The sequence below is a fragment of the Suncus etruscus genome, chromosome 16, assembly GCF_024139225.1.
Source record: "Suncus etruscus isolate mSunEtr1 chromosome 16, mSunEtr1.pri.cur, whole genome shotgun sequence".
In the NCBI taxonomy this organism is placed as follows: domain Eukaryota; kingdom Metazoa; phylum Chordata; class Mammalia; order Eulipotyphla; family Soricidae; genus Suncus; species Suncus etruscus.
The window spans coordinates 34,909,623-34,929,732 of record NC_064863.1 but is presented as its reverse complement, the minus strand read 5'-3'; the positions used below and the strand labels follow the sequence as shown (position 1 = coordinate 34,929,732).

The 20,110-nt window shown below is 46.2% G+C and overlaps 1 protein-coding gene across 3 annotated transcripts in view; it reads left to right on the top strand.

Moving 5' to 3' along the window:
- The window catches only part of APBB2 (amyloid beta precursor protein binding family B member 2), a 222,928-nt gene that overhangs the window by 134,404 nt on the left and 68,414 nt on the right, over positions 1-20,110 (top strand). For all 3 annotated transcript variants that reach the window (XM_049790119.1, XM_049790120.1, XM_049790118.1), the window contains 2 exons: positions 12,876-13,022; positions 13,579-13,706. In XM_049790119.1, coding sequence (XP_049646076.1) covers positions 12,876-13,022; positions 13,579-13,706 — 275 coding nt within the window. The remainder of the gene's footprint in view (positions 1-12,875; positions 13,023-13,578; positions 13,707-20,110) is intronic.

Below are 20,110 nucleotides of genomic sequence, written 5' to 3'. Positions count from 1 at the left end.
CCCATAAGTGCAAGTGCAGAAGATTTTAAACTAAATTCTAAATGTCTATAAATAAGGGTCCTCACCGAGCATTTGCTCTTAGGATCAGAGCTATTACAATGAGGCTCATCTGTATTTGTCTAGGAGAGTACAGTACATGTATGTGCCTTCATACAAATGGAACTACATAAAATTCAGCCGCTTCAGACTACCACGTAGCTTTTACTTCACATAATATGCTCAGAAACATGCCCCCATTCCCTTCTTTGCTGTTACAATGCATCAGCTAGAAAGCTAGTACAGGGGTACTATAAGCCCTGGTTCAATCCCTGACACAGCATAGGGTCACAGACGAAAGGTACAGTGTGGCCCACTGTCCATCCCCCACCAAAAATAAGTCTATATGTGACTTCTCTTGTCTGTGGTGATATAACGGGGTCCATGCTTGGGAGTGGTGCCAGGCCTCACTCTGGTCAAAGTCCAGGATGATATCAATAGTTCACAGTGGGTAGCACTGGAGGTTGAACTGCAGCCTCACACACACAAGATGGAGCCCTCTTCATCTGAACCCCATACCTGAGCCCACCCCAAAACCTGCATCTAACTTTGACTCTCTCTAAACTTATCCAGTTGACTGCTGTTGACTAAAAGACAGAACAGTCACACAATATAATTTCTGTAGTATGTGCACTTAGAGTAAAATAAGCTAAAGAAAAGGGGTCTAGAGCAGTGGCACAGCGGTAGGGCTTTTGCCTTGCATGCAGCTGACCTAGGACAGACTGAGTTTCAATATCCCCAGCATCCCATATGGTGCCCCAAGCCAGAAGCGAATTCTGGGTGCATAGCCAGGAGTAATCCCTGAGCATCACCGGTGTGGCCCAAAAACCAAAATAAATAAATAAATAAAATAAAAAGAACAAATGGAAAAGTAACTAAGAGACTCGTAATGCCAATTATCATAAAACTCATCATTCTTCTGCGCATGTTTCTAAAAAAAAAAAAATCTTAAACATCCACCTGGAACCAGACATACCAGACATGGGTCTCGTTTGTCAGGAAATATAGGCAGCCTAGGGACATGGTTCCTCAGGGGCAGCTGGAGCTGGAGGATCCAAAGCCAAGTTGACTGAGCTTGTGGCTCTGTGGCCTGTGTCTCCACAGGAAGCCCCATCCTCTCTCTGGGACATCTCATAGCAACTCTTCCTCCTCAGGTACCTGCAAGAAGCTGAAGCCACCAGCTCTGCTGGGGCCACTTTCCTGCTGTCACATTCTCCTGCTCAGAGCAACCACAGCCAGATGTGGGCTCAGCTATTGAGGGAGGAGTTGGCTTGAGCATAAAATGGAGAGCACAGAACGTGGGAGTCTGGGTCACTCTATCTCTGGGACAAAGACATTTATCATTCATGAGTTTCTGTCATTCTATGAGAGAAGGGTACAGTTGCAGTGATCCAGTGAAGGAAACCAGGCATGGTGCCACAGGAGCAGTATTGGAAGCTGCAGGATTAGCCCTATCCTCTCATGTTTCCTAAGTGAATGTCCCCAGAGAAGAGAGAAGAACCTTCCAGACTTCTGCGTTGCTCCCTCACCTTGTGGATGTGGCTGTTACAGCCACAGAACCTGCTCAGATACGCATTCCATCTCCTGCCTTACGGCCAGCATCTGTGCCTCTCAGGCTGTTCTCTTTCTAGTTGCCAACACAGCCAGGCCTGGCGCCATGTTCCTGGCAGAGCCGTGGCTTCCTTTTCCATCCTTGCATCTGGTTTGAGAGAGTAGTCGAGGAATTGGCAGCCCGGGCACTGAATGGACTTTGAGACACGTCAGTTGAGCTGTACAGCTGTAGCTGGCAGCAGGCAGATGTGGGGGATCTCCTTACGGACAGATGGGAAACTTGAACCCCAGATATCTGGAGCAGAATCCCAGTATTGATCTGGGAGACTCAGTGCCTTCATCCACAAGGCATAGTCTTCCCTCCTGGGTAAACCAGGGTCTTCCAGCAAGGTCTTCCAGGCCATCTGGAAAACCACCCATACCCAGTAGACTGGCTTCTCCTCTTCCAATCTGGAACCTGTGCATGTCATGCCAGTCTTAGGATTGAAGTGGCAGCACAAATATTGCTTATTTGCAGTTAATAGCATTGATGTAGGTCCAGAAATAAATTAGGGCTCAGGGGTGCCTTCCTTATGTATAAAGGGACTGGGATTTGAGCTTGGGCTACTCATAGTCCCTGGAGCTTCACCAGGTGTGGCCCATGTGGTCCCAAGCAGCACCCATGCTGGAGTATTGAGCTAGCTGGTCTGATGGCCAGTGACATTGGGAGTAGCCTCCTAAGCATTAGGGAGCTCCCCTTTCACCCTCAAAACAAAAGCATTGATGTAGAAATGATAGCTTCTCCTACAGCATGGTTGGTTAGTGGAATAACTGAGCAGCTAAGCCACACCTTCCCTTCACTCTCTGAATTTAAAATCTCCCCCCCCCCACCAGGAGGAAATCCACAGAGATCAGAGCCACAAACCCTCTGTTCCTGGTGCTGCTGCTTCTGAGGGCTCATATTAATTGTCAGGCAACCTCATTTTAATCTCTAAACAGACACCCAGAGTGACAGCCTGGCCCATTTATCCATCCATCACCAGGTGTATATTTATTCGACAGCTATTAAGTGCCAGAAAGTCTGAGAGCTGTCAGCTTGGGGTGGACCACAGGAGAGGATAAATAGAGCAGAGCAGAAGTTCATCTCAAGACAAGGGAGTCACAACTTAAATGAATAAGGGGAGGGGTAGAAACTGTGCAAGTTTCCTTGGATTTCCAGTTGCTCCTGTATGTGGAAGATTCACTGAGCAATAACATGCAGCTATAGTTGATTTTAAGAGACGATTAGGGACAGAAGGGAAAGAACAGGAACCAAGGTACTTCCCTTGCATACAGCTAGCCTGGGTACAATACCTGGCATAACATGTCATCCCCTAGTATTGCCTGGAGTGATCACTGAGTGCCTCCTGATGAGGCACTTAAAAACTTACTCCTCACCTCTGCCAAGGTCTCAACTGGCATCAGTCGTTCCCAATGAATTGCAGGAAACCACCTAATCTCTTGTTCCTGCCTCAGTTGGCCTCTTCTCAGCATTTGCGATGATTTTTCAAAGGTTACTGGCACTGACCAAACCTGGGGATTTGTTGCAGAGTCTGGCCTTCTGCCACCAGTGGCTTTAATGCACTTGTGCTGGCAAAAGGATAAGACTGTTGATAAATAATGTATTACCTTTAACACAGGCTCCCAAAATTCTTGCTTTTACCTGCTCAGCCCAAATTCAGGGTCTCGTGCACAGAAGTCAAGTGCTCTACTGCTGAGCCACCTGCACAAACACCCTACACAACCCAGGGTGTTATAAACTTATTCATAACTCAGTGCACATTGGGGAGAGGGCCTGACATGGGAAGGTGAGAAATTCTCCCAATGGCACATGAGCCTACTCTGCTGATGCTGAATGGAATCCCTTCCTCTCCTTTCTCTCAAGTGCTTTGTGAGACTCAGTGTCAATATTAGGGGTCATGTCCATGGTGAGGAAGGTGCCTTTCTCCTTAGGACCAACTGCAGAGAAGGATGATGCTATTGTGTGGCCAGCACCCTCTAACAAGGGTGGATATTCTGAAGACCTGACAGTCAGTAGCATATCGTTTCTGTCTTTAGGAACAACTACCAACCATTTCATCCAAGTGTAAAATCTCTTCTCAAAGTAGAAGATGGGCTGGTGGGGCTCCCTCTCCTGCAGGCCACACTTCAGAGCGATTGTGTTTGCATCTAGAATCTTCAGCTAGAGACAAAAGAAACTGCAGTCTCTAATGTTGTCATCTCTGTGCAAAGAAGATCTCCAGGGACCATTTACTTGTCACCTGGTTTTTAGAATGGGACAAGAACAAAGACTGCTTGTTGGTGAGGGCTCCCATCACTTCTTTAAGAAGTTGCCATTGAAACTGTGAAGGTTGCTAACTGAAGGGTCGGGCTTGGATGATGCTTGCACTCCCAAGGCCCTTAGTCGAGTCACAGCATTGAATGTTCCCTGAGTGCTGCTGAAATGATTCACAGTGCCCAAACAGCCCCAGGAATCGAAACATACCACCTGTTTGGTTGAATTATTGCCATGATATTCCTAAGGGTTCCAGGGTTCCCATGTTCTGGATCTTGTTCCATCGTTAGATCTCTTCCCCTGTATGTGCAGCATAGACATCCCAGAGTTGGATCCAGGACTCGAATGCAGTAAATTCTCCCCTAGGTATGGACAGTCATAATAACAGAAAAATAACAGAGGAGCTTTTGTTTGATTGGGAGGTAGGGAGGCAGTTGAACCCAATGGTGTTCAAGGATTACTCCTGGCTCTGCACTCAGGAATTGCTCCTAGTGGTACTCAGGGGACCATATGAGATACTGGGGATTGAATCCAGGTTGGCCATGTGGAAAGCAAGCATTTTATCCACTGTACTGTCTCCCTGTCCAATAGTGGAGATTCAATGAGGACTTTATATGACTTTGGCCTTCATGAGCTCATTGAGTTGACTCGATGCTTTGTAGAAAATTGCTGGTTTTTCATTTCTCAGTAAGAGCTGTGCCTTAAAATCTACCTTACAGTCTGTGAAAAGCTCAGGCAGTCCCTATGGAGATGATTCAACACCCTGTACCGGGCCCACCTCTCAGCCTCATTTTCCATATTTGAACTCCTTTAACCGCCATAATAGTTGGGATCTGAACTAGTGGAGGGGATCAGGGGATCCTGAGGACCATGGCTCAGCCTTTATTTAATTCCCATTGTGGGAGGGTTCTGGGATTGCAGGCAAATACCCGAATAAACAGCAAAGCACAGACATGAGCTAGGAGACCGTGAGGTGGAATGACTTACTCTAGAGAGAAACAACAGGAAAACGCATGGCTTTATTGGGAGAAGTTGGTTTTTAAGTACTCTGTGGAGGCACCTTGAGAAGTTGGCATCAGTGGGGGAAGGATCCAGGCTTCCCAGAGCCTGAGTGCCCTGTTGGTAAGGAGGGAACCAGAGGGCAGGAAACATAATGATTCTGATGATGTTCTGAACAAGCTCTAGACCTCATCCTTTTTTCTCCTCAACTGAGGCTAGATCACCAGGTGACATCGTGAAGGTCCTCTGTCAGTAGCTACACCAAGACAGGATTTGTGTTTTTCAGACCTGTTACTTCAGTTTAGAGTTTTCTTATTTCTATCTTTATATCCTCTTGATTCTTATTTGTGTTCCATTCAAGTTGATCTGTGCTTTCTTTAAGTTCTATGAACATCCTCCATATTTTCTAAAGTCCTTATCTGAGAGGTGATTGGCTCTTCTCGGGTCATCAGAGCTGCCATCTTCATCCTCTATGCATGGAGTTAGCCTGTGTTGTTTCACCATTGTCTTGCTTGTAGTGTAGTTTATTTCTATGCATAATGGTGGAGCTCATTAGTTATTTGCAGCCACGCTCCTCTGGCACCACCCTTTGTGGGAGCCTACCTTGCTGGGATTAAGTCCTCTGGGGTCTTCCTCTGCAGCCTCAATCAGGAAATCAGGAAGCCCGAACCAAGATTTCTGGATCCTGGCAATTGCATATGCCTTGTAAAACCAAGATCCAAAGTGCTTAGAACTAGCCAAGTCTCCCCTCTCCCCCTCCCCACTGCATCATACACTGCTGACCCAGCTCTGGGACAAGGGTCAATGCAATAGCTCATTTATGGTGGCTCGGAAACATCCTATAAAGGTGTAAAAATAGGGACCAGAGATAGTACATGGATAAGGTACTTGCCTTGCATATAGCTAATTCAAATATGATCCCTGGCATGTCATGTTATTCCATGACTCTCACCAGGAGTGATCCCTGAGCACAGAGCCAGGAATAAACCCTGAGTACTACCAGGTGTTCCCACCTCCCAAAAAGAACAAAACAAGAAAGTTTCAAAAATAAAATCTACTAACTAAGGGTTCAGGATTGAGTTCAGAGCTTAAAGCTCTAGTAACACTAAATAAGCAAGATATTTACCATCATTCCCAGGGAAAGTGACTCCTATGAGCCATAGTCATAATATTTTTTTGTTTATGTACCAAGACAAAACCTTGTTCTATGGGTGTGTCAGTTTAAAGATAGCTTGGGAGGGGTGCACACCCAGTGATGCTCAGGTCTTAACTCCTGGCTCTGGTCTCAGAGATCACTTGAGGTAAGGATTGGGAGACCATATAGGATGCTGAATATCAAACCCACGTTGTCTACATGCAAAGCAGTTGTCCTACCCAGTGTACTATCTCTCTGGCCCAACTAGGAACCTGTTATTTTAAACAAAACAAGTTGATTTTGTGTCAGATCTAGAAGTGAAAAGCCTAAAATGAGTCTCCCTGGGCTCAAATCACAGTGTCAATAAGGTGTCCATACTTTCTGGTGTCTCTTGAGGAGATTTTTCTCCTGCATTTCCAACTTAACAAAGTTTCCTACATCTTCAAAACTAGTCACAGCCTGTTAAGAGTCACCCACTCAGTTCACTTGAGTGACTCTCCAGCCACCATTGAAGACCCTTTCAATAACAACAGACTCATCTCCATATTTATGGGTAAACCCTTCCACCCCTTGAATTTTGTAGTACTAACATTGAGCCTTCACACATACCAGGCATGTCTTATACCACTGACTCATACCCCTCAAACGAATATCCCTGTTGCTAGGGCAGCTAACTAGAAAACTTGATTTTAATCCACATCTCCAATTTACCCTTTGCCATAGAAACTAGTCCCATATCATAAGGAATAGGATACAGATGTGTTAATATAGAGCAAGGTAGGGTATGATTATGCATACCACACTCTTAACAGACCCATCCCAGCTCCATTGTTCATGACTAGTTTTGAAGTGGAAGATCTGTGACTGGTTTCAAGGATATGAGCCCTCTGAGCTTTGTTAACCAGGAAGACTAGGAAAGAAGTTGACATCTGCAGGATGGAACATCTTGTCTACCTCATCCCAGAGAGCCACCTTTATTTGTGTGAATGAAGATAATGTTCAACGCTAGGAGGAACATTGCAGCATAGAGGATTTAATTCTGAATTATCTCAGATATTGCCGAGAAAAGAGACTTTAGGCTAACCATTGTTCAGAGTTTCATTTAAGTATGGCCCTTTTTATATTGTGAGCAGAGTGCTTGCTAGATCAGCGACATCCCCATTTTCTTAATTTTGGCTCTGGCTCTTTCTTGCCTGCCTGGCCCCTGGCCCAGAGGGTTCTGCCTGCCTCAACACTTCTGCTCTTTCACTTTGAACCACATCTCCTCTAGAGCCCACACAGTCATCTAACTTTCTCAGCAAAACCAAATGGTTTTCTTGACAAGCGGAGCTAAGGTATTGTTCTAGTTTTCACTCTCTTCTTGCACTGCAAATGACAAGGTTCAGTTAACAGCTGCAGGGATCTCGGCTACCATGGCAGTTGGTTGTGGACTGCTGAACTGGCCTCGCCATCTTTTCCAAGACTCCTGGAGGGGAAACTAAATTCTGTTCACATTTGCTGGGAGTAAGAGTGTTTTCGCAGCAGTACAGACATCTGCTGCTGGCCTGCAGAAAAAGAACGGGGATCCTGCCAGCCTCGCTACCCAGTCTGGACTTGCCTGGGCTCTTGTTCAAGCTCAGAGCACATAGATTGTAAATCCTCTACTGAGGCCACTAGATGCCACTCCCATGGACATGTGTGTGTCTCCGAAAACAGTGGTGCTCTTTATTGTAACACATTGCCCCTTCTTGAAAACTTCTGTCTGTAGTCTCTGTCTGCTCACAATTCTTGGAGATGCTTCATGCTGGCAAGGTAGCTCATTCCCAGGAGGGTGCTTGTTTGAGTTATCAGTTCCTCCAATGTGTCAGTGACTTTATTAGAACCTAAAAGGTGTTATATTTATTAAGTTCCTGTCAGACAGAAGACCTTGTACAAGGGTTAAGGCATTTGTATTGCATTCAGCTTTTTCTGTTTGTTTCCCAGCACTGCATATGGCCCCAGAGCACTGCCAGGGGTCACTCCTGAGCACAGAGCCTGGAGTAGTCCCTGAGTATTGTCAAGTATGGCTCAAACATCTCCCCCTCCAAAAGAAATCTGCTTCTTCACCTCCACTGCCCACCCCCTCCCTGCCCTTCAGCACCAACAGGTGTGCTCCCCTCAAAATGCAGCTCCTGCTTCAAAGACTGTTGAATAACAGCCCTGGATGGGGTGGATGATGATGGGATGGATGGATAGATGGAGGCCTTTCTCCTCTAGCCCTGATCACGCGTCTGCAGTCCCCTTCAGCCAGCGGATCTGAGGGTTCAGGGTGGCAGCGAGAATGACTCACATCAGTCAGGTTTTAGGAGACATCAGCTTTATTCAAGGCCCTAGCCAACAGATGTGGCTTCTACCATAACCTATTTAAGCATGCTCTCTTCAGCTTGCCCTGCATCTTAACTTCACTCTTCTCTCTTGTTGACCTCTCTCCCAATCTCCCCTCCAAATCTTCCCCCTGCCCCTGAGGAAACCTTTTTGATACCTACCAAAGACCCTACTCAGAAATGGGCTGATCTTACTAGCAGGTAAGGTTACACAGGAAGAATGGAGGATAGGGGAACAGTAGACCAGTGAGAAGAAGTGCTCATGTGGGAAAAAATCTGTATCTGTGAATGTCCTCACCCTTCAAGCTTTCCTGCCAGCTTCTAATTCTGGATCTGACACTCTCAGCATTGAGGAAGCTGTTGACATTATTATTGCCAGTACAGTGATGAGACTGAGGGAAGATATCCCTGTGCTGTTTAGGTCAGGGTTAGAATACACACACACAGACTCAGACACACATTCATATACTACACACAGGACATACACACTTATGGCATACACAGAGACACATATGCACAGACACACACAAACACACATCTTGTGGCATTCTGGAAATGGCAGCCTAATTTTCAGTTGACCCACCTTTGACAGCCTTTCTGCTGTGAGTATAGACACCTAAAGGTGAGCTGGAGCCCAGGCAGGAAGTGACTCATACAATCTGTCATTCCTTCCTTCTCTCCCTTACAACCTACAGGCCTCTTGGCCAGGAGTGGGCCTCTCCCGCTTTGTTGTTCAATCTGAAGCAAAGCAAATCCTCATTAGTCAGCCTAGACTTGGGGCAAACTTTCTGAGAACCAGTACACTCATACCTGGTTCTTTTGAAAGGTGTACTAGTTGCTACTCATGAGGTGGTTCACCTCACATGGCAGCCGCAGGACAGTCATAGGGGACTAGAAATCTGTGCTTGTGGCTTTGTCTCTGCCATGGGACATGACCCTGTGAACTAGAACCCTTTTGTGTCGAGGCCAGAGCAAGTCCCAGACCTCAGCCCTGCACTGATTATCCCAAAGCCTAATATCCTAATAGCCATGTCCCCTGACACTCCTCCCTCCACACATAGACACACACACGGTGTGAAAGTGGGACAGTGACCTGAGGGACAGGTGCACAGGACCTGGTGGTAGGTCGCAGACTTGTTTCCTTTGCTGCATAATGATTCCTTGACCTCCAGGGTCTGTAAGGAGTACTGGGAGGACCAGAGAGAGGGAGTGGGATAGATTCTGTTGCCCTCTAGTGGACATGCTCGAAATAGCACCTTGTCTCTCAGAACTTGTGTTGATTCCTTGTGGAGAAGGTACTGGGAAGTCTAGGTTTCAAGGCCATCCTGAAGCTCAAATCCAGGACTGAGTTTCAGGACCCAATTGTGGTCCCAGCCTTGAACTCCCACAGCCTTAAAGAATGGTACCAGACTCCCTTTCCCTTTGGATCTGTACTGCTGGGGATCGAACCCTGGCTACAACAGGTGGCATATCTCTCCTACGCTCAGTTACCATGATTTGTTGTTGTTTTCTTTATAGTTTATTTGTAAACATGGTTTACAAAGTTGTTCATTATACATTTTTTTTAATCATTCCATATTCCAGCATCAATCCCACCACCAATGTGGCCTTCCCCTCCATCAGTGTTCACAGCTTCACATCTACTCCCATGCCTTCCCCTTTATCAGTCACAAAGTCATTTATTTTACATCACTTGTTACAACTAAATGATAACTTGAGTTTTTCTGGAAGCCATTACCCAGTGCTGGGAGGAGTTGGAGGTGTGATTCAGTGCTCTCATGTCATGTGGTACCAGGAATAGAACTCAGGACCTTGCACTTGCTAGGCAGGTGCTCGCTACTTCCCAGACCCAAATATGTCTTTTCAGTGAAATATCTGATGCCTGTTTTTCTCAGATACATTTACTTCCTAGCCATCTGTGTGTGATGTGTTACAAAATAATTAAAAGATTCCTAGTACAAAGATCTAATTGTTTGGGCAGTAAGATCACTAGAATCACAGACATCCCCAAACCCCCAACATTTGGTCTTGGACCCTATTCTCTACAGATCCTCCTAACCCTCGAAATGTCCTTCATGACATCAGTATCCTGCACACTCTGGGTGGTGGTGAAGGCAGAACACACCATCCAGGTGTAGGACAGATGGTGCAGAGCTGAGTGTTCATGGCTGCCTGGCTCTCTCCAGGCCTAGCACAGAACAGGTGTGAGTCCAGCCTTAGTGAATGAATGAAGACATGCGACCTCCCTACTCAGCATACAGTCTTTGTTTTTGTTTTGTTTGTTTTTGAGTCACACTCGTTGGTGCTCAGAAATCGCACCTGGCAGGCTCAGGGGACCACATGGGATGCTGGGATTTGAACCACTGTCCTTCTGCATGCAAGGCAAATGCCTTACATCCATGCTATCTCTCTGGCCCCTCAACTAACAGTCTTTATGCCCATCTCTCACTACTGCTAACAGAAGCAGAAAAAAGTGCCCACTCCAGGACCGGTCCCATGTTCTATGTGTCTGTGCCTATGTGCACCCTAAATCAATTGGCTGCATAGCACACCTCTTTGTTGGCTCCATGAAAGGCCTCCAAGAGTGTAACACCACGGGGCTCTTCCCTCAACTTCTGCAGGAACAAATAGGGTTTGGGTGAAGAAAAGAGCCATAGCTGACAGCTATCAGCTCTCTCTCTCTCTCTCTCTCTCTCTCTCTCTCTCTCTCTCTCTCTCTCTCTCTCTCTCTCTCTCTCCTACCTGCCATGTGTGACCCACACACAGGGTTGGTTAGAAATGCAGGGATTTCTGGGGCCAGAGGATTGTTAAGTGGGTAGGATGCTTGCCTTTCATGCAACTGACTTGGGTTCAATCCTCAGCATCCCATATGATACTCTGCTCCCTTCAGGAGTGATTTCTGAGCTCATATTCTGGAGCCCTGTGCATGCGCCATGGGTGTGGCAAAGAAAGGAAGAAAAAGAAAGAGTGCAGGTATTTCTGTACAGAGAGAAAGGTTTTGCATTGCATGCAGCTGATATCTCTGATAATCTTGTACAGCTTTGGGTCCCCAAGCACTGTCCTACAGGGACAACTGATGACACAGTGTCTGTCCATTGTGTTCACATTGTCACCTGTCTGGTTAGGAACTATGGAAGAATGAACCTCAGTCTATACAAGCACTGATGATTTTTTTTAGAAAATTAGAAAAGCATTTTGAAAGGCAGGTTGATAAAATATCTTGATTAAATATTTTGAACTCTTCCCATAGTCTGAAATGATTGTTTATTCCTCAGCTGATTATGCTAACAAGCATCATCATTTCTCCTACTTAATGAGAAATGGAGATGGTAGTCGTAAACCATCCTGGCCACATGGCGGCAGCACTAGATAGTACTCACAGCAGTGGGAGAGGGGGCAATTAGGTGTAGTTACTCCCCTCCCCAGCAAAATATGTTTTCCGACGGAGGAAGTGGAAGGAGGAGGTTGTTGTTTTGGAGCCACATCTGGCTGTGCTCAGGGCTTACTTCTTGCTGAGCTCAAGGATTATTTCTAGCAGGCTTAGGGAGACCATATGGGGTGCCAGGGTCACTCGAACCCAAGCTGGCCTCACGTAAGGCAATTGTCCTACTCACTGTACTATGTGGATTTTATGTATTTTGTGTGGATTTTATGTATTATGAGGCTTAACAAGAATTTCATTTCTTCCCCTTTTTTGTGGTGGTGGGGTTGATAGTAGAGGCACACTCAGCAGTTCTCAGGGTAACTGCTGCCTCTGTGCTCACTTCTGGCTCTGTGTTCAGGACTTATTCCTGGCTCTGCTCAGGATTCACTTTTGGCTCTGTGGTCACTCTTGGCTCTGTGCTCAGGATTCATTCCTAACCCTGGTCAGTATATAACAGTGCCAGGCGTTGTAAGCACCTTGCGTCACTTGTTCTCTCTCTCTCACTCTCTCTCTCTCTCTCTCTCTCTCTCTCTCTCTCTCTCTCTCTCTCTCTCTCTCTCTCTCTCTCCTCTCTCTCTCAAGAAAAAACTATCTTATATAGATAATGGGACCTTTGCTTTCAACTTCTTTGCCCAGTTATTCTGCTTCTGGACCCCACTTCTAAGAAAAGTATCTGAACTGATAGTGTTTTAGGTAAAGAGAGATCCATCACTATCACGGTTTAATTTCCCATCCACAGAGGAGAAGTCCGATGATGGGATGAGTCAAGCCATCATTCATGGCTCAGGGGGCCAAGGGTGATGTAGTGTGGCAAGAGCACACCTGCCTTGCACACAGGTGCCCTGGGTTTGATTCCCAGCACCATAGGACAAAAATCAAAGCTCATAGAGCACAGGGGTCTTTGGTGCCAATGACTTAGACCAGCCAGTGACACATATTCTGCCCCTGACAGTCTTGCTGTGTGTGTGTGTTTGTTTTGAGTGCTATACCTATTACTCAAGGGGACTATATAGGATTCTGGGAATGAAATCCAAGTCATCTATGTGCAAGGCAAGCTCCTCACTCACCCACTGTGCACTTTCTCTCTCCTTGCAGTGTTTTGCTGTGCGCTCCCTGGGATGGGTAGAGATGGCCGAGGTGGACCTGGCTCCGGGGAAAAGCAGTGTCGCTGTCAACAACTGCATCCGGCAACTCTCCTACTGCAAAAATGACATCCGGGACACGGTCGGCATTTGGGGCGAGGTAAGTGAGTTGTGGAAGTCACTCCCTAGTGGGCTGGTTACCCATCCTGGACTTCCTGGCCCTCAGGACTCTGGGCAAGATGGTTCCTACAAAGGGTAGGGTGTGCTGTCCTATGAAGGCAAGGCTGTGGCATGCTGCTGCCTGCTGCTGCATCTTAGCATTTTCCCCTTAAATGTAAGTAAATACCTTGAAACAATGGCCAACTAGAGACCTGGAGCCTTGGTGAGGAATGGGAGGGCACCAGAAAAGACTTAGGAATGGGCTGGAGTGATTATTGAGCAAGTAAGGCACTTGCCTTCCATGTGGGTGATCCAGGTTTGATCCCCAGCATCCCTTATGGTCCCCTGGACATTACCAGTAGTGATTCCCAAGTGCAGAGCCAGGAGTAATCCTTGAGCATTGCTGGGAGTGGCCCACAATAAAATATGTGTGTGTTTATATCTGTGTATATAGGCATACACACATTATTCCAGCCTAGGAAACAAATCACAACAGGCTCCTCCCTCCCCACAGAAAGACCAGGTTGGAGGATGATGTTTCTTTCCCTCTGTCCCAGGGCAAGGACATGTACCTCATACTGGAGAACGACATGCTCAGCCTTGTGGATCCCATGGACCGCTCGGTGCTCCACTCACAGCCCATCGTGAGCATCCGCGTGTGGGGTGTGGGCCGTGACAACGGCCGGTGAGTGCCCTCCTGAGGGGACCTTTCTCACCCCAACTCGGACCCATTTTCCTGCCTCTCAGAACTCTCCCAGCTGTTTCCCTTCCTAGTTCCTGCACTCCCTCCGCACTCCCTCCATTCCTACCTGTGTCTTCTCTTGTCTTCTCTTGTCTGTCTTCTCCTCCCAGGCTCTGTCTGCTCCCCCTTTCTCCTCTCTCTTCTATGAACACATTTGCAGCATCGTTTTCTCCCTTTTGAGCAACAGTTCCCAGCTGCTGGGGTGGGGTACTAATGGGGTGTGTGGGCATCGTGAAAACACGGCATCTGTATGGGCCTTTTGTCACAAGCTTTGGATGTATTGGTCAAAAAGAGACTCTGGGGTTGGGGATTAGCATAACTTTTGAATTCTGAAAGATCTGGTCGCATCAAAATTCCATTCGGTGTGGATTTATTTTTAAGTTCTACTGAAAACCTGTTATTTGTAGCAGGTGCTTCTTCCTAAGATGTGAGCTGAAGCTGCTGCTGTGAAAGATAAGCCACGTGGTTCTGGTTTTCAGCAGTCTAACATGGGAGCAGTATTCACTGACATCCTTTCCTGCATTTCTTGTTGCTTAGTTAGGCTCCGGCATGTACATTTAATTTAGAGTTAATCCCTGGCAATTCTCAAGGTGCCTTGGAAGCTCCTAACTGATCCGTGATTTAGGCTGCTCTGTTGAAAGGTTTCTTTAGTTTGTTCTACTCAGAGCTCCTTTTCACCCAAGAAATGCTCATCCCAACACTAGTACCTCCAGAAACACCTCAGACTCAAGTCTGGTTGATTTTGAATTAGTTGTTGGCTGAGCTCAGAAGCGCTTTACTATTGCCAGATTAATCCCCAAACACCCCATAATCCATTTCTATAATCCCATATTGGAGTCAAAAGCTCAAGTTGAAGAAGTGGGGTGGTTATCAGATGATTCCTTCCTGCTTTGTTGAAAATGACCAAGATTTTTTTTGCAGAAATCAAGTGAAAATTCCATACATGATTCTCCAGGGCTTGTGGGCCATTCCTGGGCATCCAGAAACTCAGGGGTTGGGGGTTGGTGTGGTCCTTTTGGACAGGAGTTTTAAAAAGCACACAGGAATCAACTGAAGAAAATTAAGAATACTGCCGCCTGGGGCTAGAGAAAGAGCAGGAAAGATAGGGTGCTTGCTTTGCAGAAGACTGACCTTGGAGTGAATGTCCAGCACCACAAATTGTCCCCTCATTACCGCTAGGGGTCACTCCTGAGCACTGTTGGATGTAACCTCAGAACCCAAAGGGAAACTACTTACTGCCTCCTGGGTTCCAGTTGCCCTGGAGACAATTCTGATGTCACTGACATCACTGTGGTCTGGCCTGCAACCCTATTATAGGAAAATAGCAGTGACCTGAGCGATTGCACAGCGGGTAAAGCATTTGCCTTGCAAGTGGGTGAACCTGGCTCCAATCCCCTGAGCCTGAGTGCAGACAGGAGTATCCCTTGAGCACAGTCAGGCATGGGTTAAAAGAAGAGAGAGAGAGAAGGGAGAGGGAGAGAGAGGGGGGAGAGAGAGAAAGAGAGAGAGAGAGAGAGAGAGAGAGAGAGAGAGAGAGAGAGAGAGGGAGAGGGAGAGAGAGAGAAGAGAGAGAGAAAGAAAAAGAAAGGAGGGGCTGGAGAGATAGCATGGAGGTAAGGCGTTTGCCTTTCATGCAAGAGGTCATCGGTTCGAATCCCAGCGTCCCATATGGTCCCCCGTGCCTGCCAGGAGCAATTTCTGAGCATGGAGCCAGGAGTAACCCCTGAGCACTGCCGGGTGTGACCCAAAAACCACAAAAAAAAAAAAAAAAAGAAAAAGGAAGGAAGGAAGGAAGGAAGGAAGGAAGGAAGGAAGGAAGGAAGGAAGGAAGGAAGGAAGGAAGGAGAGGAAGATAGAAAGATAAGAAGGAGCTTTTCAAAGCTCTGGGGAATTTGTTTAGCATGGAAAATAGGCGATCTGAGGGTCTTAATTTACCACAACATTAGCAGATTGATAATCTTTTGATTCCAAGTCATAAATTAGAAAGGTAAGCAGTTCGTATTTAGTCATCAAAAATCAAACATTTTTTTTCTTTTCTTTTTCTTTTTTTCTTTTTTTTTTTTTTTTTGCTATAATCTGACCTGGGAAAACTACAGTGTTTGTCATGACTGCTGATTGGACAGTCCTGATTTTGACTGCTGATTGGACAGCCTTCTCAGGAAGTCTTTAAGTTAACAGAATGATGAGTGCAACAGCTGTTCTAGGGGGCAGTACTCATACTCATTATTCATGCACATCTGTCGCACGATCTTGCTTGGCAGTGATGGGACACTGAGGTTGTTGCATTACCATGAATTGATTAATTTTACAAGGTAAGCGTCTCAATGCGTTTGGTTGTCATTAAAAACATTTAACCCAGGGGCTAGAAAGATGGACAGAGATTAAAATGCTTCTCCTGCATGCAGCCTACCCCAGTTCTATCCCAGCACCATAAGCTTCCCCCCCCCCCAAACACAGAACCAGGAGTAGCCCCTAAGCATCACTGGGTATGGACCCCAATATAAAAATAAATAAAATATACACATCTAGCCCTGAGGGAGATAGGGCACTTTCCTTGCACACTACTAATTTGAATTCTGTCCCCAGCATCTCATATGGTTCTTCTCCCCCTACCCCGTCCTACCAGGAGTGATCTCTGAGCATAGAGCCAGGAGTGAGCCCTGAATACTACTGGATGTGGATCAGAAAAAAATCAAGCCCTGCTGGATGGGTTTAAGAAGCTTATGTTCATCATGGTTCTTGGCTTCTAGGTTGGTTTAGCAGGTCAGAGCCCAAGTAAACCAGATGTGGTTGTGTTCATTTCAGGTTAGGTTGTCAGCAGATCCCATTAAGAAAATTTTCACAACTTCTTTTTTTTGGTTGGTTAGTTGGTTTTGGGGTCACATCCGGCAGTTCTCGGGTTACTCCTGGCTCTGCTCTAAGGAATTACTCCTGGCGGGGTTAGGTCAATATGGAATGCCTGGGATCGAACCTGGTTCAGCCTTGTGCAAGGTAAACAAACACCCTACCCCCTGTGCTGTCACTCTGACCCCTATTTACAGCTTCTTTTTTTTTTAATTAATTGTTCTCTTTAATAGTGTTTTTTTTTTCTTTTTATTTTAAATTAACACCATGATGGGCCCGGAGAGATAGCACAGTGGCGTTTGCCTTGCAAGCAGCCGATCCAGGACCAAAGGTGGTTGGTTCGAATCCCGGTGTCCCATATGGTCCCCCGTGCCTGCCAGGAGCTATTTCTGAGCAGACAGCCAGGAGTAACCCCTGAGCACCGCTGGGTGTGGCCCAAAAACCAAAAAAAAAAAAAAAATTAACACCATGATTAAAAACATTTCAGTTAGGTTTTAGGAGGAAAAAAGGATTCAAATTCCAGTTCATGAAATTGCGCACATTCTTAGCCTCAGTGTCCCTCGTAAAAAGGGGAAGCCTTATGAGCACCATGTAGCATGTTTATGTGGCCATTGGCACATGCAACAAATAATCTATGTTTAATTTATCTGGAGCCACATCCAGCTGTGCTTAAGGCCCCTCCTGATTTGGGGGCAAGAGAGGTTGAGTTAGAGGTACAGGGTTACAGGAGTCACACTCAGGGCCACACAAAAGCGAGGCATGTGTTCTTTCACTTGAGTTCTCTGCCTGGTTATACATGTTATGTGTTTTTGCCTTATTAGAGACATATACAAGCAGACATGGGGCTACATTGCCTGGTGATGATTTTGAAATGTGGGTCAGACTGTCTGTGTATTTGAGTTCACCCTGATCCTTGTTCAGTGTTGGTCGATTAATACAATTTACCAAAACCCTCCAGGAGCCTGGAGTGATAGTACAGTAGATAGGATGCTGTGCTCAATCCCAGCAGCCCATCCTCTGAGCACCATGAGCATTGCTGGTTGTGGCAAATAATACACACACACACACACACACACACACACACACACACACACACACACACACTGGTTGTGGCAAATAATACACACACACACACACACACACACACACACACACACGCACGCACGCACATGTGCCACTCCAGTTTCTGCAGTAGTGGTTCTAGTAGGTGGTCTGTTGAACTGGACTGCTTTGGGAAGCAGTACATTAAAAAAAAAAATTTTTTTTTCCAGTGAAAAGTTCCATTTTATTTTCTGGAGTTTTTATTCCCTAGAAGGTGTCTTTGTATTCTAGCTATTTTTTTTTTCTTTTAACTTTGGTTCTTTATTTTTTTTTTTAACAGCAATTTACGAGAGCAAATTCAATTTGTAAGTCTGCAAAGGATTTCACTTGGTGTGAATAAAACATAAAAGTGTTTCATTTTGCTTGCAAAAACAGAGCTCATTTTGCATTCTCTTTTGTGCCTCTCCTTGCAGCAAAGATAGAATCTCTGAGGAGATTTCACAATGTGGTTAAAATGAATTTTTAAAAGTATGTACAGTGGTGCTGCTGCATGTGTTCCGAAGGACACAGAATGGCCTCTTGAAATTCAGGTGCTTCACTGAGTTGTGCTGTTCAGGGTCTCAGGAGGTTTTGATTGGCATTGAAGAAATTAATTCTCTAGGTTTCCTCCAGGTGAGGAGAAGTTTAGCAGGAGCCTATACACATACACACACACACACACACACACACACACACACACACACACACACACACACACACAGCCTACACACACACACATCCCCATGTGGATTTGAAGAAGCCTCTTTTGATGACCATATAAGAACCTTCTATATAGCTGTGTTTTCTTGGGGAAGTGGGGAGAGAGGATTTCCTGAAATTTCTACTTTGTTCTCCAGCCCACCTGCCTTGATTGTACTTCTGGTGCCTTTGACATTCTACTGGGGGTAACGATGGACTCCTCACTCCTGGCCACTCTGTCTTTTGTGTCCATTTTTATTTTTTGGTCTTGGGCCATTCCCAGCAGTACTCAGGACTTACTGTAGGCTCTGTGCTCAGGGATCACTCCTGGTGGGGTCCTGAAATGCCAGGGATCAAACCTGGGTCAGCCTTTTACAAGGCAAGCATCTGAACCTGTAATTTCTCTCTGGCCCGTTGGTATTCTGTTTATCCCTATGTAATAATATCAGAGATGAGTAGAAGGGGCTTCACTGGGATGCTTGGGTTTCCAGCAAAAACAGCACTGAGTATTTGAATGTACTCAGGTTCTTGTTCTCAAGCCACCAAACCTGGGAGGAGACAATATTCCATGGCCAAATTCAGAAGAGGTTTTATTCCAAAAGATAGAACAGGGAAAGCAGGGAAACCAGAAGCTCCCATATGGGAGGAGCCTCTGTCTCTTAGTAGGATTCTAGAGAAAAGCAGAAACCCTCCTTATTCCTGTCTTTGGAACCATAAGTAAGCGAGCTCTTGTTGGCTTTGTGCAAACAGCACTGAGCATGAAGATCAAGGTCTTCAGGCACATCCTGGCATATCCATGTGACAGTCATCTTCTAATACTGACGCTTCCTTTCTCCTGGGCCAGTCCTGTGAATGTCACCCTATCCATTCCCCTTTGTTCTCACACACCAAGATGCACTCCTGTGAACTGGTCTGCACCACCATTATGAAAGAGATATATCATGTGCAGTGGCCAAAGCTCCCCCACCATGTCTCTGTGCACCTAACCCCTTGACTCTCAGAATTAACAGGGAGGCCTTCTTGGCACTCACTGCTGACATTATTTAGGGGCTGGGCTGGGAGGGGAGAAGTTGCCACAATAAGCAGTTAGTCTCCACTCACCATTGCTGGGAGGTGCTCAGGAACTACAAGTTATAGGAACGAGACTCCATGGAACCATGTTACCTTTGCACTAATGGATATAAACACCTGGTTATGAAAACAAATCCTCAAACAGCCATTCAGAACTTCAAAGGACCCAAGACTGCTCATAGAGCACCCTCAGTAGTACTCAAACATTTGTACTCCAGTCTGCCTAGTCTCCCTCTGAAGCTCAGGTGGCCAGACTATCTCCTTGCAGCTCTGGGTCCAAGGAGAGTCCCCTACAAGCCCCTGCCAGCTGTCCTTCTGTGCCAGGAGTCACCCAGAGCCACATTCACTCCAACTAGGCCAGTCAGGTACCCCAGTTTAACCTGGAAAGCAGGGATTTGGCTTTCATGGGGGCAGGATTCACCTTCTGTGAGTGTGAGACATTGGGGTTAATCCTGACCCCACAAAACAAATCAGCCAACAAAATCTGTTGGGAACATGTTTGATGTGTGGGAGACACCCAGTTCCCCAGAAAGACCCCCGGACTCCACATCCTGACAGGACCCCACTGTTTGTTATCATCCATGTTACAGTGAAACTGTGGAAGGGAAGCCATTGACTTAGATCTGTTTCTGCTTGAAGTTTCCTGGTTGTGC